At 39.2% G+C, this 24,771-nt stretch overlaps 1 protein-coding gene across 3 annotated transcripts in view; it reads right to left on the bottom strand.

Moving 5' to 3' along the window:
- The window catches only part of MLLT3 (MLLT3 super elongation complex subunit), a 114,943-nt gene that overhangs the window by 48,184 nt on the left and 41,988 nt on the right, over nt 1-24,771 (bottom strand). For 2 of the 3 annotated variants that reach the window (XM_039729914.1, XM_039729915.1), the window contains exons 3-4: nt 12,603-12,685; nt 7,703-7,846 (exon numbers count right to left, since the gene is read on the bottom strand). In XM_039729914.1, the coding sequence (XP_039585848.1) occupies nt 7,703-7,846; nt 12,603-12,685 (227 nt within the window). The remainder of the gene's footprint in view (nt 1-7,702; nt 7,847-12,602; nt 12,686-24,771) is intronic. The other variant, XM_039729916.1, reaches the window with a different exon arrangement.

The raw sequence follows: 24,771 nt of genomic DNA, 5'->3' as shown, positions 1-24,771 counted from the left end.
AAAAAAATGAACTTCTAGTTACAGTTTTGCTGTTCCCTCAAAGATTTTGCTTGACTTTATTTAGCAGAGATTTAGCTAATCTCAAAGCTTGTCTTTCATGGGGCAAATGGTAACAGTAATACAGCGTGTAAAAGTAGGGCATTAGTTGGGCTTGCCCACAAATATTTTAAGTGTTTTTTAAAAGTGAGCTTTAGGAGACCTGGCACTGGATAAGCACCAGAAAGATGGCCAAGGGAGAACAGTTGGTTTCATAGTTTAATACCAGGGTATAAATAACACAGGAACAGCAGAATAGGCTGTATGGAGAAACATGTCACGGGAGGTGATTGTCCCACTCTACTCTGCAGGTGTAACCTCATCTTGAGTCCTGCATGCAGCTGTGGCACCTCAGCACAACAAGAACATCATTAGACTACTGGAGAGTGTACAGAAGAGGACAACCAGCAGGGTGAGAGGCAGCTGACATCACTTGACTTGTTCAGCTTGAGAACAGAAGGCTGAGGGATGACTCCACTGCAGCCCACAACTTCCTCAAAGGGGGGCTGATGATCCCTATCACGTAATCTAACTGGGATGACTCCACTGCAGCCCACAACTTCCTCAAAGGGGGGCTGGCTGATGATCCCTCTCACATAATCTAACAGCTCTGCTGGTACTAATACCTTGCCTCTAGTTCACCAACAACTCACTTCACTATCCTTCAGCTGTTGAGCTTGCATTTAAAAACTTTGTGTACCAGTTGCTTGAAATGAAAAACAACATTTTCCCCACAATCAGTGCATAGAGAAGATCCACTGAAATTCACACTATTGTGTAGGAATAATCAACCTGAAGTGACCAGTATCCATAACATCCGAACTGCTGGCATCTTAGAAGCATAGAATGGTTTGGTTGGAAGGGACATTAAAGATCATTCTGCTCCATTCCCCCTGCTGTGGGCAGGGACACATTTCACTACATCTAGTCGCTCAAACTGCCATCCCAACTCCAAGGAATGGGGAAACCACAACTTCTCTGGGCAACTTGTTCCAGTGCCTCCTCACCATCAGAGTAAATAATTTCTTCCTAATATCTAAACTTACTCTTAGTTTGAAGCCATTCTCCCTTATCTTAACAATACCTGCCCTTGTACAAAGTTTCTCTCAGGGTATTTCTAAGGACATTCCAATCTGCTACTCAAGACATGCTCTGGAAAGAAAAACTGCCATGCATTTAATTAAAGTAGTTCTATGTACTTCTGAAAAAAGGAATAAATCAGTGAACAACTGTGGACTACCAATTACCATAATATAATCAGGAACCTTCCTCCACTATTCCTCTTCCAGCAATTTGGGGAAAATTATGAAATTGCCATACCTAGTGAATCATAATAGCTTGTACTAAACCTAATAACAACTGACTCTGAAGTTTCCTTACAAAAAAGAAAAAATTGACATTTTGGAGATAACATTATCTACCAATACATGCTTGAAAACTTGGAGTACCTGTGTACCCAACAAGAAAAACTCACCTTCAAAACAAAACCTTGCTTTTCATGTCCTTATAACATGAGGAATGTGGAACAATCTTAAAATGTTCTATGGAAAGCTGATCTTCTTTTATTGCCCATTACTACAAACGCACACAATTGCAAGGTGCTGCACCTGGGCCAGGGCAACCTCTAATACCAGTCTAGGCTGTGGGATGAACAGACAGAGATGGAGAGCAGCCCTGGGGATCCCAGCACAGGAAGGACATGAAACCGATGGAGCAACTCCACGGGAGGGACACCAACATGGTTAGAGGAATGAAGCACTGTTCTTATGAGGACAGGCTGAAAGAGTTGGAACTGTTCAGCTTGGAGAAGAGAAGCTCAGGGAAGATTTTATAGCAGCCTTTCAGTAACTAAAGCAGGGCTTCACGAGAACTGGAGGATGACTTTTTAGCAGGTCCTGTTGCAACAGGACAAGGGATAGTAGTTGGAAACTTAAATAGGGTAAATTTATACTAGCTATAACAATGTAATTTTTTTCAACGAGGGTGGTGAACCACTGGAACACACTGCACTGAGATGTAGTGAACACCCCATCCCTGGGAACACTGAAGGTCAAGGGGATGGGGCTCTGAGCAGCATGATCTAGTTGGAGATGCCCCTGCCCACTAGATAACCTGTAAAAGCTCCTTCCAACTGCAACTATTTTATGACTGTGCCAACCCTGATGCATAGGAGTCACAGATCTACCACCGCCCATATATATTTACTCAGGAACTGTGTGAGCTGTCACAGAGCTCCAGAGGTCCAGACCAACACAATTTCCTTATTAATGCACACTAGAGCTCCTGCAGGTGAATGAGCCACTATCAAAAATCTGTTGTCTGTCCCTAGCTTTTCATTTTCCTGAATGAAAGGAGGCCATCGATAAAGCTGCAATAATCAGATCCACACCAAGCTATCTGTTACAGTTTAATTTACCAAGCTGCTCATCAAAGAACATGCTCATACAGTATATTCAGCACAGGCAGTGAGCTTTACCACAGTGTGCTGCAGAAAAATTCCAACAGCATTTTCAGTAAAAACTACAAGACACCTGTTAGAATTCTAGGAAAAATGAACCATTACTACAACATTTCTGCAGCACTCATCATTAATTATACTCATCGTGCATCAGTAGCAGATAACTGGACCTCTTTGGCTCTGGGTCGCCACACCCTGTTATCATTTTACAGTGACTAACAGGTTCCTACACATCACTTTTTTCAACATTAAAGAGTTAGGGGGAAAGTAGTAATGATTTTAAATGACCACTGCAACACTAATACCTAAAGTCATGATGATGAAAAAACAGCATGGACCCCAGCATGAGCTACACAACGTGGGCATGTGGACCTGTATTTTGAAATTCCAGATGGTAACACACTGCTAAGAAAAAACCTAGCGGTCATACAAGTCCCATTAAGGCTGAAGTTCCAAAATATAAATCATTAGCTAAAAATATAGTAATCCTGAACAACTATTATTTATATTTAAAGCAATATTTTAAAAAATGTTAAAATTTTACTTTGCTTCTAAGTCAAGTAATATGTAGTTCAAGAAAATTCAATTACTTAAATATAAAAAGCACAAGATCAAAGATAATCCCTTCCCTAGAGCAGCATTACACCTAAGGCTGGTTCTGGGTAGAAGCCAGCTATTCAAACTGATACAGAGGAATTTGTCAGGAAATAGGGAGGATGGTGAAAAGAGGGAAATCCCCACAATTTAATCTTCATTACATGGATTATGAACATCTTTTAAAACTGGCACTATGCAGCCGTCCCAACTGACTGAAAAGACATTTCTCAAACATAAAGCCACGAAGACATGAAAAAAGCTCAAACAACAGAATGCAGTGGGTTTTGGCAAAACCTACATTTTTACCTTGATAATTTTCTCTAAAAATTATCCCTCTCAGAATACGTCTTTGTCTCTCCCACTTATTAACAGATTAACTGTCTTTAAGAAAAGAGCTGTCTTGTTACAGAAGCAGTGTTCTTATATTTCCTAACGAATTTTAAAGAAAGCAACAATAAAGGACTCATCTGTTACTAAATAGAATAATTTCTACTCCAAAAGTCACCTATTTCTTGCAGCCTGTAAACATAAAACCTCAAACCATTAACAGGCCTTTGCATTTGTAATGAAGTAGTGAATTTTACTATTTTGCCCACCGTTAACTGCTCTCTAAGGGGTAGAGAAAGGTCTTTTCCTTTTAGGAAAGAAAAGTCAACTATTAAATTTTGTCTATATATTTCTGGATTAAACAACTGATTTTGAATCTCCTGCCAAAAAGGCAGAAATATTTAACTTCCAATTAAACTTGCAAAACAATACAAATATTTTTGTTTATGCATCTGCAGCTATGAGAGAGAGGCAGTATCAAACTATTGTAATGTAGACTGAAAATATTTTCACTACTTTTTCCTGTAAGAATTGAAATTAAGTTATTTGTAACATCATATTCAAACAAGTGATGCCTGAGCAAATCTTTTTTTTCCAGTGGCAAAATTGAATTCTAAAATGTTAGGCAGCTATTATTCAGCATCTTCAAAATTAATTTATTTTTACTAGCTCACTAAACAGACTAGATGTAGTTTTCAATATTGTCTTGCAATTGAAAAAATTGCAACCCAAAAAAGCAATAAAACTGATACTACTGACAATATAAAATACACAATTTGAATCAGACTCTTTGTGTTTTCCATGGGATTCAGCATTCAAAATCTACTTCAAATTTGAAGGTTTTTCTCAATCACTGTAATTTCCCAGTGTCGGTTTTCTTCTGAAATCCATATGCAGCAATCCCTGCGCCATCTCTTCTTCCTTGGGGTCTCTCAGATTCTAAGGCTGAAACTGATCACAAAAGGTGACTGAAAAATCTAGGAAGGAATGACCGCGTAAAGGTCAACACTTACTGGTGTATACATGATCAAAATTTTAATCCTACTGTACCTGCTCAGGCATAATTCCATGCTGTGCCTACAGGATGAGCTGTGTAGGAGACTGCATGCATACAGTTCTTTCACTTCCAGTAGCTTGATAACTTGCTTGGTAAGACATGGATCAACTAAAAGTAGTCACCTGTATCCAGGGTATCCTTGGGAATTTCAAGCAACAGGTTGCTAATTCATATGGGTATACATCTGTATACAGATGATGAGGTACCACACTGAGTAAATGGTACAGAAAATTCTCAGCGGCATCATTTGCACAGCAAACCTTTGTAAAAGGACTGACTGCACATTTATGCTTCAATTCTAGTGATATCAAATAAAATGCAAAGATACAAATATTTTACAGAGCTAATCTACATGATTGGCACTACCCTAAATGTCCTGTTTGCCTAACTCAAGTGCCACAGTGGCAAAACTGTACTACAGTTGAGTTCAGAATTTTTAATCACCTGTGGTATCCCAGTGTTACTCTTACTATCTCAGTGAGCTACAGGATAGCCAGTCACACCTTACTGGACATGAAGGATGGAGAAGGGTAACAAAATTCTCTCAGCCTGAAAGACAGAAGGACAGTGGCTGTAGCAAATAACCTTGACTAGTTCACGTTTGGGATGCCACAAGGTATATGTGTAACAGAAAGGGGGAGCTAGGAGCATCCAAAACACAATTAAAAGAATCTGCAGCAAAAGACAACTTGTTACTGTTATTACTTTCTTGAATGTAGCCATAAGCTAGAAGTATTAATTGTCTGGACTTATTTGTATAAGTGCAAAACCCATCTCATACTTTATTACCCTTAAATGCTTTTCTCAGCCTAAAGCATGGAAGTTACAAATGAGTTAATGCCCTCTGTACAACAGACAACAGACTCACTTAGAAGGGAAAGTCAGAAGCTTTTCAGGGTTTCTACAGAATTCAAAAAAGCCTGTTTCCAGTATTTCATAAAGCATAATGGGCTTTTCAACACCAGGAGATGTAAGCCTTTCAGAGAAACTTTTAGGGACTAGAGTCCCTAAAAGTGAGAATGCTATTACGTTATTTCTGCCAAGCTGATCAGATAAACTCTCAGATCAGGAAGTCCACAGAGGGATGCAGTCATGAGAAGGTATTAATTTCTTGAAAAGAAATTGGGGAAATGGAGAAAAAGAAAAAGCCATGCACTCTGAAGCATCCTGAAGACAAAAAAGAAATGAAATCATGCATTTTAAGAATGACCATACTGGTCATTCCCTATATTCAGGGAAAGAATTTGATCAAAACACGACACATTTTGTTGCTCGCACTTAGGCAACATTCTTGCTTTTGTTAACTCAAGAAACCTAAAATTAAAAGGCTCAGAAAACTAGCAATGAAAAGGAAGCTTCCTATTTTAACCTTTTTGACCATTACTCCTCAACTCCAAATTCACTGCTGGCTTAAATTTATTACACTTCTGGTTAAAACTTATCAATCTTATCCAGTCTGTTGTTAACAAATATTAAAGCAATGGCTCATAAAGTTTTCCAGAATACAATCTCAATGTTTTATTTGCAAACACACTAAAAAGCCTCTTGTACCTTATAAATGCAAACAGAAAACACTGCACATGCTTCTATGTCAATGTAACTACAAATGTAGCAGTTCTGTTCTTCAGGAGGCTAACAGCATCTTTCAGGCTATACATGCTATTTGGTTTTGCTCTGTTTTCAAAGGATCTCTTCAGCAGATTGAAGATTCTCAAACTAGCTCTCTCATATCTCCAGCGCAGAACCTACCATTGCCTAAAGGTACCAAAAAAGGCTACCCACTTTTGTTATGGCTGGTTCAAAATAAAATAGGCACTGACATTAACACTTAAAATTTCAGAGCATGAAGTCTTTCTCAAGATCTCTGTCAGTGACTTGGTAAAGGAGGCAAAATACACTCACACAGTCTGCAAATAACAGTCAACTGGGAAGTGAAGCATCTGACACTTCACAGCAAGCCGGGCTTGCAGAAGGGACCCCAGCAGTCTGGAAAAAAGGCTAACAGCAGCCTCATGAAATAAATGAGGACAAATGCCAAATACCAACAAGTGCTCCAGCAAGGCAGATCCCTGCAGCCAAGAGGCTAGGGCTGTAAAATGGCCTGGGCAGGCTATGAGCTGAGCCAGGGCCCAGGCAGCAACAATGGCTTTCAGGCTCCCAGTTCTTGCGAGGTGGTCACAGTCCTGGGAGCCAAGGGAGGGTCAGAACTACATCCTCTACTTTGTTTTTGTCAGACCCTATCTACATACTGCCTACAGTTTGGATCTCTTAACACAAACACGATCAACAAAATGGTGGGAGGTGAAAGGAGGTAACTGAGACCGTGGGGCTGGAGACTGCAGCAAGAAGCAGCTACAGGCCGAGGGCTGGCTCAGGTGAAAGGAAGGATAGAGTCAGGGGCATCCAAGGAGGGCATGAGCTCCTCCATTCCCTCCCATCAGCAGGGCACTGATCAGAGGGAACAGAGGAGACACAGGCTCTTCACAGTGGTGTGTGGAAGGAGGCAAGAGGCAGCACCCCAGCCTGACACGTGAGAGGTCGGGCCCCTGAAGATGGCCCAGCAGTGGAGCCGAGCCCAGGGAGAGTTTCACACCCCAGCAAGGAGGAGTCAAATCCTAGGAGACCTCATGGCTGAGCCCCTGATTGTTCCTGACACAATGAAATACGCTATCATTGTGTGAAATACAGCAGAACAGTTTCACAGACAAAGTGTAAATCTAAAGGTTTGGCCTTTTGGGCCCTCTAATCCCTCCATATGGGCAAACTTCCTTTTGGCTTTTTTACATCACTTGATTCTGGCAACACATAAAGAAGTCAGTACATTTTTCTGATTCAGACTCTGCGATATTACACAGGTTTAAGTAGGTTTGTTTTTCGTTAGAGATGTGACTCATTCTTCCTTATAACTACTGAATTAATTTTGCTTAATATAAAACTATAGAACCTCTTTCAATGAAACACATTTTATTTTCTTATTACTTCCATCCAGTATCTTTAAATCCTTATCCTCCAGTATTCCTTAAGTACACTATGATGTATTTAAGGAATGCACACTCATTTGTTCACCCATTGCACTTAAAGACACGAGCTTGTGTATGAAGTTAATCACAAAAATACTTCACTTAATTTCACTGTTAGGTCAATCTTTCTCATTATACTAATCCCGCACCAGCAACAAGCAGCAACATCTTTATTGTGATGGCTTTTGACACGGGTGCAGGACTCACCCCTCCTGCCTTTAGCAGCTTTCTTCTGAATTCCTCTGTCGGGTTGTTGAATGTGAGCTTTTCACAGCGCAGGTGATTTACAGGTGGGTGGCCTTCAAGGTGCAGGAATAAGTCATAGTCAAATCGAACTTTCTTAGGTTCTTCCTGAGGGTTAAAAATAACCAGACAGAAACATCTAGCACCAAAACTAACTAAGTTGAAAACAAAGGCTATATAAAGACTGTCAATTAAAATTAATATTAAACCATTCTCTGTGTTCTCAGACACACACAGAATTTACCTAGTGTCAGCTGAGCTACAGTGAATCAGAGAAGCTCCTATCAGCCCATGAAAACACAAGGTAAAATGCATGAATTCCACAAAATCCTGACAAGGCTTACTTGACACTGTTAAGTCATGTTTGGTCCAGGCTACAGATAGGTACATAGGCAAGTATTAGGGTTCAGCTGACACAAGGTAACTCACTCAAAACCACAGTTACATTTCTGAGCCCTAGAGAGCAGTAAGTTCTGAACACAAATTTCTCCACTGCAGTCAAACAATTGATTTCTTCACAAGTTATAGAAAGGGGGAATTGTGAATCTGCTGCAGCCAACTACTTTTGATTTCCTACTTACTGGGTCTGCTCATTTCTTAAAGAAACTTCATTGTCTTGAACAAGTGTGGTCAGATAGATTTCAAGTGTTTCACCAGAACTTTCAAGCAATTAAAATTCTCTACCACAGAAGTGAAAAAATGAAATTGAATGTTCCCTGTACCAATACAGAAAGAGAAAAAACATAAAAGGCAAATTTATTTCAGGAGAAATTATCAGTGCTCTAGTGCCCTGGGAAAGCCTCAGCTGAAAAAAGAACAGTGGTTACATCAAACAGACTTCACTATCTTCAATCTGGTATTACAACTAAGTCCATTTTGTGTTACACATTTACACAGTCCCTTCTAGAAGATGTATGTGCACTAAGTGCCTTTTTAAGATGCTATTAAGCAGTCCTTCCTGCAAAGGTCCTGATGTGCAATGGAAGTCACCAAATCAAGTCTTAGGAAAGCATAAAAAAAAAGTCAACTTGAAAAAAAGTTTCAATAAGAAGGAACCATGAAGGAAGGGAAGGAAGAGATACAGGAAAACCTTAGCACATATCCAACACTGCATGAAATTAAAATACATGTTCTGTTCAGTGACAGATGCTTTAGAAATTCACATTAACCATGCCGAATTTTGAGTCAGGATTCCAAGTATGGGAAGAACAGAAAGTACAGAAATCTCAATTATTTTGAAAGTTAACTCAGAGGTTTCAAACACAGCCAAGGGACATCCCAATCTGTCCCATCTCTAGACTTAGAGCAGAAACAATAAAAGGAGACCTGAAGTTGTCTGTTTCTGAAGACAAAAGAAATCGGTCCCCCTAGTTGAGCTATTTTCACAGTTCTGACATAGTTCATAGAAATAAATGACATCATAGAAATAAATGACATAATTTTCAAAGACAAACATGGATGATACTTGTTGTTGTTAGAAATATTAACACGTTTTCATGCAGAAGAAAAACTGAAGCAATTTATTGCCTGATCTGCTTAGAAAACTGCAATGTTGCTACAGGCAACACAGTACCAGCAGCTTTGCCATAAAAGCCAAGTTGTAATAATTCATAAATGGTTGTCTTCAAACAATTTTGTGGAAAGTCAGATGAACATAACCAGTGAATAAAAAGCAGACTTACTACACATTGGTAAGACCATTGGTACCACTGCACTGCCATTATTTCAAAATGGGGGAGATAGAATATGCTGCAGTTTATGAGCCTTATCCTATATGAACTGCATTTTCCAGGGTAGGAGTCTTTGACCTAAAAGCATTTTTAAGGACTTGGTTTCAATGAGTAACAACCATAGCCTTCTATTGCTGAATTTGGGAGCAGGGGTTTGTTCTAATTTCTGTAACGCTTTAAAGCTTGGAATATTCTTCTATCATGGCAAAATACCCATTAAATTTTTCACCAATTTCCATTTAGTCCTGGGAACAGGATCCTCTGTGGCCCAAGTAGCTTCCTGTACCACTCCTTTCTCTATCCATGAGGGTATTTCCTGAATCAGAAATTCAGCAGCTGTCTACCTTTAATAAATGATGACAGTATGTCTCTTCTTCCTCCTTCAGTCTATATCCTCTTTTCCTGTATTGGAGTACCTGTGAACTGCCTTAGGGAGGAAAGAACAGCTGAGCCAGGAGAAAGTAGTAATTTGCCAGCTCAATTTTTGTGTCACTCTTCCTTGGTATTGCACCCACCCCAGGGAAGCGCATGCTGCTGCAGCTGTGTGACACACTGACTCACAGTCCAACTGTTGATTGTTGTATTACATTACACTAGCAAGGGGTGAGAGATGTTTGCAAACTTCCTAATTCCACATGTTGCTTGAGGGTAAGGCAAGTTGTAATCACTACTGCCCTCTTGATCTCAGTCTAAGCCACAACTTCTGCTGGGGAACACCAGAGACTTGCAGTCTCCACAGTCAGAAAAAGCAGCCAAAGTCTAGTGGAAAACAAAAAGAGAAATACTGGGCAGGAAGCTTTCTGTAGAGATCCTCAATGATTGACTCACTGTCTTCTACTTTGTCTGTGGGATGAACATTCAATAGATGAGTTGAAGAAACTGGGCTGCTTTTCATTAGATTTTCTGAATGAATCAAAACAGTTTACCTAATAGAAAAGGGGCTAAAAAGCATACCAAAATGTCTGATCAACTCACTGAGCCAGTTCTGTTTCATTTCCAACAGCAAACATGATAAATCAAGACCTGCCCTTCACAGATTGATACAGGGAACATGTCTGAATTACCTATTCAAAACCTACAACTTCCAAAGTGCCTGAACAGAATTAGCCACACCTCACAGCTTAACAAGGCTTTCTGTATAAGATGAAAAAAATACTGGAATACATACTCAAAGGCACACATAGCTAAACTAACCCCAAAAGAAATTTTAAGTGATCTGGGTTCCAGAAAAAGTATTTTACAATGCATTTCTATTTCCTTTCTCTTTTAGTCTTTTACAAAGCATTCAACACAGTAAAGATACTGTTTTGACTTGATTAAAGTAAGAATTTCAAACTGGATCTTGATAATATAAAATCAACACATGAGTATCTTTGAATTATCTTAAGTACCATAACAGCTCCAAGGTGCATGACATATAAAGAGAACCTGAATACTTTTGGATATTAAGGTAGTGTGCATTCAACTTTGCAAGATTTTGCTCTTTAATTTCACACAAATCCAGTTCTTTTTATCTGTACTAGTTATTAGTAATGCAGATCCTGTTATGTACAGTTAAGGAAAATTCTGTATTTGCTATTTGAGAGACTCACAATAAGTGCAGCAATTACATGAATGTGAGGTATCACAATAGCATAGGTTTTGCAGAATGGTACTGGATTTGGCTTGTGCCTGGTAACATTGAATATAATGAGTACTCACATGCAGTCTAAAATAAGGTTTTTTAAAAGACAAAGATGCAAAATTTAAAAAAGACTGTTTTGAAAGATCGAAACCTGAACCAATTATAAAGATTTGTAGTACTAAATAGAACAATGTAATATTAAAATAGAACAATGAGTTCATTGTGTAATCAACAGAATCAAGACTGGTGTCCTTTCCTCAATTTTAAGTGGCTCTTTAAGCATTAAAGTCTGTCCATATTTTAGCAGGGCTAGTAATTCTTCTCAATTACTGCCTTCTCTTTTTCAATAAGGCAATTTTAATTTCACAGAGTTATCTACTAAATACTGTCCACCAGTAGTCTATATTGAATGTAATATTGTTTAACTTCTCCATCAGTGCCTTGGTGAAGGGGCAGGTGCCTCCTCAGCGAGTTCACTGGTGACACAGAGCTGGCAGCAGCGGCCAATACCCCAGAGGGCCGTGCTGCCCTTCAGAGGGTGGAGAGAGGGACACACAAGAACTGTCTGAAATCCAACAAAGGCAAATGCAGGCTCCTGCATCTGGGGAGGAAGAACCCCAGGCAGCAGCACAGGCTGGGGCTGACCTGCTGGAAAGCAGCTCTGAGGAAAAGGACCTGGGGTTCCTGGTGGACAGCAAGCTCTCCATGAGCCAGCAGTGTGTCCTGGTGGCCAAGAAGGCCAATGGTGTCCTGGGGTGCATTGGCAAGAGCAGTGCCAGCAGGTGGGGGGAGGCGAGCCTGCTCCTCTACTCAGCCCTGGTGAGGCACATCTGGAGTGTTCTGTCCAGTTCGGGGCTCCTCAGGACAAGGGAGACACAGAGCTGCTGGAGAAGGTCCAGTACAGGGCGACAAAAATTATGAGGGAACCTCTTTTATGAGGAAAGGTTGAGAGAATTGAGTCTGCTCAGCCTTGAGAAGAGATGACTCTGAGGGACCTTACTGTTAACAAGTATCCAAAGGGCGGGTGTCAGATGATGGATCCAAGCAGATAACTCTGCTTGGTGGTGCCAAGCAATATCACAAGAGTCAACAGGCACAAACTGATGCACAGGAAATTTGACCTGAACATGAGGAAGATCAAACAGTGATCAAGCACTGGAACAGATTGCCCAGAGAGGTTGTAGAATCTCCCTCATTAGGGAAATTCAAGAATTGTTTGGACACAATCCTGTGCCATTTGCTCTGGGATGATGCTGCTTCAGCAGGGAGGTTGAACCAGATGACCCCTTCTGGTCCCTTCCAACCTGACCCATTCTGTGATTCTGTGAAATACAATTACACATTTCTACATGTTACCGTAATACTGGGTTGAGGAACAGCATTGATAACAATAGTTTTAAATACATTCTTAACCAAGTTTACAAACTTAGTAAAACTTTAAGTTCAAAACTTAAGAAATCCCTCACTTCAACATGATTTCTTTTCTTATGAAAAACATGAGATTCCATACCTTGTTTTTGAAGTAAACCTCAATTGGTAAAATGAAACCAGCATATCCAGATTCTTCAACTTTGTAGGGTGGGTCCTTGCACACTGAAACAGATTAAAAAAACCAGTATTTAACAAAAAAAAAATCTGAAATTCATAAGCCAACCACATGAGTAAATCTGTAACAATAGTTCTATGTGGTGCTGTTAAAAAACTGCACACATGCAGCAGGATCTATCTGTGCACAACTCAACCTGAATTTTGCAGGCAAATTTTTCTTGCCTGCATAAAACCTTCACTTCACAGATAGGAAATCTATCTCAAATTTGAAAACTTTATTATTGGGAAAGGGGGGGACATAACACAGCACTTCATCATATAGTGAAGAACATGAGGAAGGTTAACTATGGTATTATGTTTAAATAACATCCAGATTCTCCTTAAAGTATTTAGATTTCTATAACAATACTGTGCATATTATTAGCCATAATATAATATTTTTCTTCAAATTCTCGGTTTAATGCAAAGACTTTTACCTACTTTGAGTCCACACAGTACTGAATAGCAGATCTCTGAAGAAGATCTGAATAAAGTGGTGTCAGCTGTCAACTCGAGTCAGTGACAAAAAGTAGGTTGTTACAGAACTTGGAACAGAAGCCATCTCTGCCTTCTCCTGTTTGATTACATGGCAATCTCATTACAGAACTCAAGTCTATTTAACACATTAGCACAAAGGGATGCTAAGCTTGAGAAACCATGCATCTAACTGCAGCATCAACTCAGATGCTTCCAAACACTGCATGTATGACACGCTATGTATGAAAAATCATGTCTATGGCACTACCATCTCACTGAAGGTTTCTCAACTGTAGACTGGTAGAATGACACAGTTAATAACACAAAAGGTTGACTTCCTCAGAAACATCTCCTCTAGCTCTGTGAACCTAGCTGACTGGAAAAAACATTCAAACTATCAGATGAATCACAATTTGCTCAGATGTGTACTCCTTTCAGAATTGCCTGGTAGTTTACAAAAAGAATGTATTGCAATTAACTGTACAAGGCCTGATTATCAAAATTATTCTTTTTAACAAAGCACTGCAGATAGGCACTTAAAATCCTTTATCATCCTGAAAACATGACAAGGCCCATCAGACACACCCAGGAACATAAACACTCTTATGTTCCCCATAGTATAATCAGTACTGCAGCTTTCTGAGGACATGCAAGCTTGGTTAATCCCCAAGTAAAAAACACAATGGAATTTTCTACTACTACCTTGGTATTCTCCTTGTTTGCTAGCACCAAACCCCTCAAGGGTTAGGGAGATCACAAGTCCTTGCCCACCTACTGCAGTTGGCTATCACTACCTCATTCACTACATGAAGTTAAAAAAAGGGAAAAGGAGGGAAAAAGAGCAAGAACAATCTCTTCTACATATGATTCTGCAACACAGTTCTCTTGAAGCTACAGAAGTTAATTTGTTTCTCCTGGCAGGAAGAAAGCCAAAACAAAAGCAAACCAGAGGAGCTATAGTTTGTAAAGTAGGATTTGCAAGATTTGGGGGAAAAAAAAGCATTACAATGATTGGTCAAATCTAAGAGATTGGTTCAGACCAAGGTCTTCATTTGGAAACTGGAAGAACCTTCCAGAAGTAGTATTTCACTTTATATTGGCACATCTTCTCCTAAGATGAGTTGCCAGCATTTTAAAAATGTAAATATAATAGCCCTAGTTAAGCACAGAGGTTACAGTAATATGTATTGGCAATTTTTCAGTCAATGATAAAGGTGCATTCCTGCTTCTCCTCTGCCTTCAGTAGACAACTTGAGAAAGCCTTCACAATATTTTTTGAATGGTCACACACAGAAGACTGAAATCCACTTTCACAAAAATGGAGCAAGATTATACAAATCAGATAGATATGCAGAGGCTTTAGAAACAGTGATTTCAGACTACATATATGTGATGTTACAAACATCACATCAACTTCTTCCTGAGCACTTAACTGGTGCAGAAAATCTCATTAGCATAAATATTTTTCATTGCCTCCCTCATTAAGCTCTTCCTGCAGACTTACACAGCTGTTTGCCATGCTGAATAGTACCTTATCAAAGTCTCATGGTTCTTCAAAGAGCCTGTAACAGCTCCCAGTTTTGATAAAGCCCGGATAATGGGCTCCAGAACAAAAAGCCTGGAAACTACTTTGGGTGTCTTCCCAAAATGAAAAATGGGCTTTAACACAAAGAAAATTCTAGTCTTTTGAATGAAACCTTCCTGAAGAGAAACAGAAGTGACTGAGCAAAGCTCAGTGCTATTGTGTATGTGCAGACTGCAGCTATTACATTTTTCTTGCATTTTTTGTGGAAGCCACCACTGACAGAACATACTGACAGAAATGGCATTTCTGTGCACTCTGAAACAGCACTCCCTCAGCTAAGCTCTTTTTGTCTTATTGAACTGTCAGAAGGAGTAACCAGGGCTGCAGTGACATGTGGTTTAGCCAAGCCAACAGGAAATCATCCTAGCAAGGTATGCTGAGCGCAGAAAAGACAAGTGGCAAGAGTTAAATAAACCACAGAAAAGGAAGTAAGAAAGCAAACAAAAAAACCAAAACCACTCAGGAAAGGAGAATAGGGAAAAAAATCCCAAACCTGTAGTGAAAAAGGTAAAGAGAAACAAATGCAAATTGCAAATGTAGACCAACAAACTCAATCAACAAGAGAAACTAGGAAGGAGTGATTTTGAAAAAGGAAGCATCTAGAGACCCTAACAGATTTCCCAAAGCTTGCTAGAGAAAAAGTGACTATGCTAGACTAGGTACATAAGCAGAAAACACTACCTTAATACAAAAAATCTTCCTCCTGATCCAGAGGGACAGAGGCATTTCACTTCTGCTCCTTTCCTTTAAAGTGGCACCTAAAAATCCATTTCAAGTGCCAGATCAAGTGTCTTGAACACCACTTACCACTAGGACTTCGTTATTAGGGTCAGATTTTTTTCTTCTAAGGAAAAAGCTTGTATGAACACAATTTTCTCCCTCTCTGCTGTATCTTTTGTCTGCGTGGTCCAAACTCAAGGTCCAAACTCAAGAACAGTTAAAACCCTGAAGGTTCTCACAGACTCAGTTAAAATTGGTGCCTGATAAGGCAGTTCCAGGGAACATCACTGAGATGCAGGAAGAAGCAGGCAACAGCATACAGAATAACAGAACAATTATAACAGTGTTTTCTGTCAAAAGAGTTATACATCCAGGAGAAGAAAAAAACATAAGCAAAACGACACATATTTCTTTACATGCACTGGCCACAGAATAAAATGTGGGGGGTTTGTTGCCTGTATAAGGCAAAACAAAGAGCTTAGCTCAGTTGATCAGCGCACGGTGGGAATAACGCCAACATTGTACATTCAATCCCTGTACAGGCCACTTAAATGTTGGACTCAATGATCCTTGTGGGTTCCTTCCAACTTAGAATATTCTGTGAGTTTTGACCTGTTATTGTATGTTTGTCAGAATAATCTCTTCTCCCATAAACAATAATTTTAGTGCTAACACATTTGCTAAACAGATAGATCAACTAAAACTATTTTAGGCAACTTTGAAATACAAATAGGAGCTCATGCAACGTAATTATAATGCTGAAGTCGGTCCCTTATGTTCACCATGTTTCATTGCACTGTGGGGTGAACATCACAGTAACAGGCAGTAACACTTGGTATGCTTAAGGCCACAGAATGGAAATTAGATCAAACAAGTCTTTAACTATAGCTAAAGGTATTGTGAAATGCTGCACAGGAGCTTGAACACAGGTGAAACTAAATGACTAGTCAAGTCATAAAAACACAGAAGGAATAGGGGAAGGTGTAAAAGCTAGGTCCACAATGCCACATTTTACTAACAGTGACTACACTGAATCCTTTTGGACACAATAATAACAAAATTCTAGTTAAAGCTATCTTTCTTAAAAGCTTTAACATGAGATTCACTTGCCAGTTTAACACTGTTGAACATATCATTATTAATTTTTTTCTTTATTAAAAATACAGTCAGAACGAACAAGTAAAGGCAGAAGTTCCCTTCAAGCAGATTTCAACACAACATCAGGATGATGCAGAATAAAGTCTGCAAGAATTAACACACATTTTATGCATCCTGCAGGATACTCGAGGTGGTTTCCTGTAAGAAGTGATGCCTTCTTAAAGACAACTGGTTTAACAAGAAGGATTTTTGTACTAGTATTTTATAGATATTTGCCCATTATTTGCTCATACTGGTCATGCTTTAATCCACTATTTCATCTATTCATCACCACCTTCCTTAAAAGAAGTCTCAAAACCAAGGGGTTACATTCATTTTCAGAGGAAGGCAGATTGTGGTACCAGATTCCTCCTGTGCTGTAACTCAACTTTAAATATTCGGCTGTGATTTTTTAAAAGCTCTTTGACTCTGTTATTCTGCAGCTCACCTTGCCAACTGGAAAGGTCCAGTATGTGGATTCTTAAAAGAAAAAATACCAAAACAGCCTGGAAGAGAATGGTTCTGTTATCTTCTAACTTCAGGCACATCTCAGCCATTATAAAAATTCTACGTACGTTCAAACAGAAACTGGCAAAAATTACTAAGGTGAGTGTGACTAGGCATAGGAATAAGAAGGGTCCATTTGCTTTATGTACCTTTTGCTGACATGTACTTCATGAGAAAGATAAAACCTCAAGAGCAAGCACAGAAGGTACTAAAAGTTCTAAGACTGGGGTCTCAGCACTGCATTTACAGATATATTACATCGCCTCCCTCACATAGGGAGAGACCAGATCCCCACCACTTCTACCAACGGGATAAGATAGCAAGATACAGCTTAAAGCCCCTTAAATAAAGTGAACCCTAACTAAATTTTGGAGTGACATTTTCTGTACATACTGTCTACTCCCTGACCATTAAATAGCTTATACATCAACTGAGAGCAAACACAAGGAAGGAGGGCAGGGAAGTCTCCAAATCTCTGGCTGAGTTTGGACTCAGTCACACCTAGTGTCCATCAGGAATTTAGAAAGCAAGGGGCTTGACTGTGAACCTCGTGACTCAGCAGGAAGGTTGCACTTACCATTTTACATGCTTACTCCTTTCCATCTCTGGTCTCTGTGTCATTCATTCTAAGCTGATTCTAATCTGATTTTGCTTTGTGTATTTCATCCACATAAAAAGTAATAGAGTGAGCCTTGCCATTGAACTTTGCTAATCACAAATTTATATTAAACCTGCTTTCACTAATTCCTTTGCAAAAGCAGGTTTAATATAATTTTTTTTTTTAAGCAAGTGTACTTTCCTGAGGATGGTTGAAAGCTTGCCTGCCCATGAAGGAAGTAGTGAATAAATTCCTTGTTTTGTTTCGCTTGTATGCACTGCTTTTGCTTTACCAATTAAACTGTCTTAATCTCAACCTACAAGTTTCTCACTTTTATCCTTTCAATTGTCTCACTCAGTGGATGAGTGGGAAACAAATTGGCTGTTGTATGGTGCTTAGATGTCAGCTGGGGATAAACCACAACATTACCCCTCCAGGACTCCCAGCAGAAGGACAATTTTCCTGATATAGAAAGCTCCTCAGACAGTTGCAAAGTTTTGAAGTTCATTACGCATCAGATGGTGCAGAAGCCCCTCCTCTTGACTAAAGGACACACAGTTGTTAGCTGTATTCTGCACTGCACACACTAGCAAAAGTCCTTACTGAGACATTCAGAAATTACTGGAAATGTAAATCTAGCATCAGACGTAGTTTATGTCTGCCACCCCTTCTGTCTGCTCCTTCATGTTTCCTCTGAAAAAGACAGGAATGCAAAAGAGATGGGAAAATAATAAAAACAAGTACTTTTAAACTGAGTTATTCCTACATTTCCTGCTTTATGTCTAGATTTTTTTTAAGACAACTGTATTTTTTCAATACAGTTCTTACAAATTTTCAAAAATTACTGTTAAAAAGGTACATATGTCTAAGTGTCAGTAGAGTATGGCACTTCTAGAAGGAACCAGGTCTAGAAGCCTTTCTTAGATGAGCATGACACTAAAGCAAAAGCAAAACCCTTGAGCAACTGAACTGCATCTAATGCTGCCTGGATAACAACATAATAAAACAAAGAATTATCTTTCATGGAAAACACATTAGGTATAACAATAAAAACTCAGACAATAAATGTCAATTTGCCCTATAGATATCATTAGTATTTTAAGAGTGATAAAAATTTCCAGTAATTGTGCACTAGTACCTTCTATACATATTTGTATAGAATATACAGCCCTTGAGATTTTCTATTTTATTCAGAAAAACAGGTCCCAGGTTGTTTGCAAAAACAATTGCAGGATTTGAAGTAATTTCTTTTTTGGTTATTAATTATGTAACTTTTCTTCCCATTAAAGACTTTGCACTAACAATATTTTTTCTTAACCACCAGAGAGATACTTAACACAATAAATCATATTCTCTGTTTTAACTTCATTATGCTATGCAAGGATCTGACTGGGAATAAGCATTTCAGAGCCAACAAAGTCAATCAGCATACCAGTGGTGCCACACCTGTGTCAAAATTTTGGGGCTAACAAAGTTTTACAAGCAAGCCAAAACTAATTTATTTTTTTCCATCACACCTCCATCCGTCATGGTTATCTTACTTGACTCATTCCAGAATGAGTACGGCTGGAAGGGACCACAAGTGAACGTCTGGTCCAACCTCCCTGCTCAAGTTAGGAGCATCCTAGAACATGGCACAGGATTGTGTCCAGTTCTTCAGTATCTCCAGTGAGAGAGAGGCCACAATCTCTCTGGACCCTCTCCAGCAGCTCTGTGTCTCTCTGGTCCTGAGGAGCCCAGAAATGGACAGAACACTCCAGATGTGCCTCACCAGGGCTGAGTAGAGGAGCAGGCTCACCTCCCCCCACCTGCTGGCACTGCTCTTCCCAATGCACCCCAGGACACCATTGGCCTTCTTGGCCACCAGGACACACTGCTGGCTCATGGAGAGCTTGCTGTCCACCAGGAACCCCAGGTCCTTCTCCTCAGAGCTGCTTTCCAGCAGGTCAGCCCCAGCCTGTGCTGCTGCCTGGGGTTCTTCCTCCCCAGGTGCAGAAGCTTGCAATTTCTTTTGCTGAATTTCAGAACTCTTTGTTCTTCAGATGTAATTTACTGAAAAAAAAATTGCTTGTATCATCTACCTGATTACCTTCTTGAACTGTTCAGAGTAGGTATACATAAGATCATGAATACTAATCTACCTCCCATAATTATTTTAGGAATTGGAGAGTAGGACTAAGGACGGGAAACAAAAAAATAACCCTTTCAAATACATTCATACCATTAACTAACAAATGGAAAAATACAAAAGAAGTATGTTACCTTGAGCAAAACACAGATGTATTAATATGACGTGAGGTTAAATTATCAAAGGGTATTGCTAAAAGTAAAATAATTATTTACAGTAAACAGTGTGTTTACATTAATCTGCCTGGTTTTTCAGCCTGCCACCTAGCATTACTTGTGTAACAGACCAATACAAAGCTCTGCAATCAAAAATACCCTGAAAGGGAGAAACTTGTAGCTTATGTGCAAACATGTTTACAATTAACATGATGTAAGTATATGCTTCAGGCATTAACTGAGTTTAAGAGTTGTGTTTGCATACAGGTGATACAAATGTTGTACACACTGGCATGCACATAATTTATCACAATAATTATACCATTAAGCTGATAGGAATTTTGATGGAAGAAAACAACCATGTGAAGATAAGGAAGTGGCATATGAAACTATAAATTTCTACAACCAGAAATAGTTAAAATTGCAATGCTGGTTCTGACCACTGTAGCACGCCTACAGCTTTATTCTTCTCCTTAAGAGGCAGAATAGAACTATTTCATTTGGAAGGGACTTAAAATAATCATCTAGTCCAACTGCCTGAACACTTCAGGATATAGTTCAAGTATGTTGTTAAGGACGTTGTCCAAATGCCTCTTAAACACTGACAGCTTGGGGCATTGACCACCTTTCCAGTAGGCCTGCTCCAGCATATTAGACTGCCCTGCTATTAAAAAAAATGCTTCCGAATGTCCAGTCTTAACCTGCCCTGGCACAGCTTTGAACCATTCACACAAATCCCACCAGGTTTTTTTTTTCACTAGAAATTGCCCTAGGAAACTGTGTGAATACATACATTTTAGATTTTGTTCCCAGTCTGATCTTCATAGGTTTGAGAAAAGAACACCCCTAAGCACAGTGTGCATGCAATGTGCTGTTCAGTCAAGAAACTGAAAGAAAAGCTATGTGTCTTTGTTTCCCTAACCAGAGCAAAACTCTAAGCAGGCTCCCCCACACAGAAGCCTAAGTCCCTCCACCAGCCAGGTGTTTTAAAAATATCCAGATATACCAAAGATAGGTGATAGTTTTTAAATTCATGAAGATCCTAGTAATTTAATTTCAGAAAGGTAAGCACAAAACCCAACAGACATCAGCCACAAGTTTGACAGTCACATTTTTGGAGCATCTGTCTTTGAATTTCTTTAAAATTGCCTTCCAAATTAGAACTCCACACCTAGACAACATAACAGAAAAATTGCCTCGTAAAACATCATCCTTCCCCCTTCTTTTTCTTTGTGCGACATGATATTCTGCTGCCATTTACCATGGTTTCCCCTGCAGGAAGGTAACACAGGAGCCTTTGGACACTTCTAGAGATTTCAAAGGGAATGCAGACAGAAAACACCTAAACTCAAGGACAGCAACCCATAAGTGCAGTTAATTAAGGGCAAAGAAAGTACAGCTTGTGGCTAAAAAGCACACGTGCTTATTCAAAGCAAGTGGAAGTAGAAGATTTAATAGACAGCAGCAGCGAAGTCTCACTTGGTGCAGAAGCTGGACAAGCTCTGGGTTTGGGTGTACAGACACTGGAAAGGGTTCCTCCTTGCAGGTGCACCCATCCATTTAAGGGAGCACGCTGTGTCTTCTATAAACCTACATACACCCCAATACTTGTCCTCCAAAGCAGACCTCATAGGAAGTGAGACTGAACCCCAGCCATCACACACCTCCCTGCAGCAGCAGCAATCAGCAGCCCCCATTCGGCCTGAAAACAACATTCAGGACCACCTCCCTGCTCCACACCACACAGACGTACTCATGTTCCCTATTTGCTTCCCCACCACCAGTCATAGTAAGGGCTATTTATGAATAACTTGTTATCTGAGAAATTGAGCACAACAACAAAAAACACCTTTTCCTTAAGTAAGATTACAGTGTCAGAAAAATGCCCACCCACAGCCCCATGCTGAGTGAGCACTGAAGACCATTCCCACAAGCAGAATCCAACATACCACAAAGAAAACAGCAATAAAATTGAGACTGAAGACTCTCTGGTGCACTTCAGTATAAAAACCTGAAGTGGACCTAGTAGGAGCCCCACATCTACAAGGTGTGGAGAACTTTGAGGTGGAGCAGAGTGAGAGGGCTTTTGTTCTAGTACACAACTTCCACATCCATCTTCAGGAACTGACTATTGTCAGCAGCAGAACTTCAGCCATATGCTTCAGAAACTAGAAGTGTTTCCATGGCTGTTTGCCATGCCATTTTAGACAGACTGAGATTACAGGAAATGCTAAAGGAGATGGAATAAATCAGTCACACAGTAGTCACCTAGAAATGCCTAAAAAGGCTTGCTGCAGGTCTTGAGATGAGAGACATGCAGATCTCTGCTATTTAATAATTATATGCTTTTAAGAGTCCTCTAAGCCAAACCTTACTAATATAAGTAAAAGTAGGACTAAGCTAAGAGAAGCAATCAAAGGACAAGTATTGAAAACATACATAGTAAATTAATTATTTTTAGAATATTTTAGGTACACAAAAGACAGCATGACAAAAAACAATTAAGCTGTGTAATGATCCACATAGTAGTAGCAATGGAACATTCTTCATTATCCTCAATTGTTTACATGCCTTTGAGGGCACAAAGGATCAAACCACCATCTGCTTGAGTGCAGATTTTGGGGAAAGGACAAATCAACAGCATCTTTTCCTTGCACTTTGCTTTAGTTAAGAGCAAAAGTAAAGACAGACAGACAGAAATTAACATTGAGCCATTCTGAATTTGTCCTTCACAAGCAATCACAAACAGACTTTCTTAAGCTTTCCCACAGACAGAGCAAACTGAAGTATTTAAGACACCAAGAACAAGAGCAAGCAATAGTAGGGATGGCCACTTTACAAGTAGTGGTACACAATTGAAGAGAACTGCTCAGTAATAAAAAAACCCACAGTAAAGTCAGTTTTAAACAAGGCTAAAAGTTGAATGCATGGTCAAAACAATATAACCAGCTCCTACTTGAAGACTTCAGAACCAATCAAAATATCAGGGTGGACTGGAGAAGTAGCACATAGACATAATGTACTGCAGGAAAAAAAATCTTTGCAAAACAGAGTGAATACAAAAAACTCACACCAGCCATCTTAATTTTATTTATTGAACAGGCAGATTGTTTTGACTTCCATCATTCTTAATGAGGTATTTTTCTATATGAGTGTTTTTTAAAATATTTATGAATGACTGAATGTAACACAGATATCCTACCGAGGAAAAACCCTTGATAAAAGAGAATTCTTTATGTTCCAGCTGAGAATAATGAAGACAACCAGTTGATTTAATGTAACTTCTTACATTTCACAAGATAGTAACAAATAGTAATCAATGTAGAGAGAAACACACAATAAGAATTTTTAAAAGATCTGCATTTAAATTGGAATTCCATTTTAAGTAACGGTCACTTAACACTCAGTCTTCTTTATGTTCATAAGTAGGGTATCTCAGTGAACTGGATGACTGGCTATTTCAGTTAAATATGTATCTGATCTTTTTCAGTGTAACATAACTCACAGCAATTCTGTTACACAGAGTAATTAACAGAATTGCTGTAAGTTAACACCATGAGATTGTAACTTACCCTCATCCTTTAAAAGATTATAGCATAAAAATCAGGAAAAGCTGAGAAACCTCAAAGGAAGTATTAAAAAGCATAACTTGCAACACCACTGAGAAGAGCTAAATTAAATATGTGATATGCTTTACTCAAGTAACATAAATAGGGTGCATAATCACATGCTCACAAATGCCACTGTCACAGCCTCAACACACACAGGAAAATAAACTATTTAAGACAACCCCAGACATAACCTTTCACAAACAGATGAGATTCATTTACCTCAATTTTTATTCTGAGCTCTCATCAAAAGATTCTCACAGCACTTCTCAATAATAAGGACAAATTTTGACTGCTGAAAACATCAGTTACCCAAAGAGGACACTGAAAAATATGTGCTGATAAATATTCTCTTGGAACTGCCCAACCTTCAAACTACCTAATCCACTTAATCTCTATTTGCCGTCATATCTGTACATGAACACGCAGCACCTGAATGTCTCAAACCTGTAATTACTTCAAGGGAAAACAGTAAAGCTCACACAAATACATACAGTAGCTAGAGGAAACATAGGAAAGTGCAACAACAGGCTAAAGAAAATGCCAGTGGAATTTGGTCGCTTTCTGAAAGTGGCATGTTACGAGCTTCAGCATCTAATTTCAGTCCAACCTTAAAAAAAGATGCTTCACAACAGCAATCCCACAAAAACAGCGGTCTGTGGCACTAAACACACTGCACTTCAGACTTATGACGTCCCAGAACAGGCTAGCAGACTTGAACATATAGCAGCAGTAAACAAGTGTTGTCCTTTATTTATCCTCCTTTAAAGGATAACTTTAAAGCCTCTAGGCAAGAGGTGTATAGCACTTCTGTACTGGTTCTGGCTGGGATAGAGTTACATTTTTTCAGTGTCTTAAGTGAGGATACCATAAGCAGATTCTTGTTACTTAGCCTCAGTTATCATGCTAGAAGCCAACACACACCAAATTTCCTGTGAACCTACAAGCTACAACTTGTGAAAGTGTTTAAGCTCAAGTCTATGTATTTTACAATAAATATGTTTGCCAACTTAAAGTGATCAATCTCCATTGTAATTTAAATGTAAACATCATAACTATTGAACCACACAATTTTCACATTTTTACCTGTACTGACTGCTTTTACAGTAGAGAATTTGAGGCGAAACCCCCAAGGTTCATCTGCCAGTGACCTAAGCATTTGGCAGAGACTTTGAAG

The sequence above is a fragment of the Passer montanus genome, unplaced genomic scaffold (assembly GCF_014805655.1).
Source record: "Passer montanus isolate IOZ18808 unplaced genomic scaffold, ASM1480565v1 scaffold7, whole genome shotgun sequence".
In the NCBI taxonomy this organism is placed as follows: Eukaryota; Metazoa; Chordata; class Aves; order Passeriformes; family Passeridae; genus Passer; species Passer montanus.
This window is presented reverse-complemented; position numbering and strand designations above follow the sequence as displayed.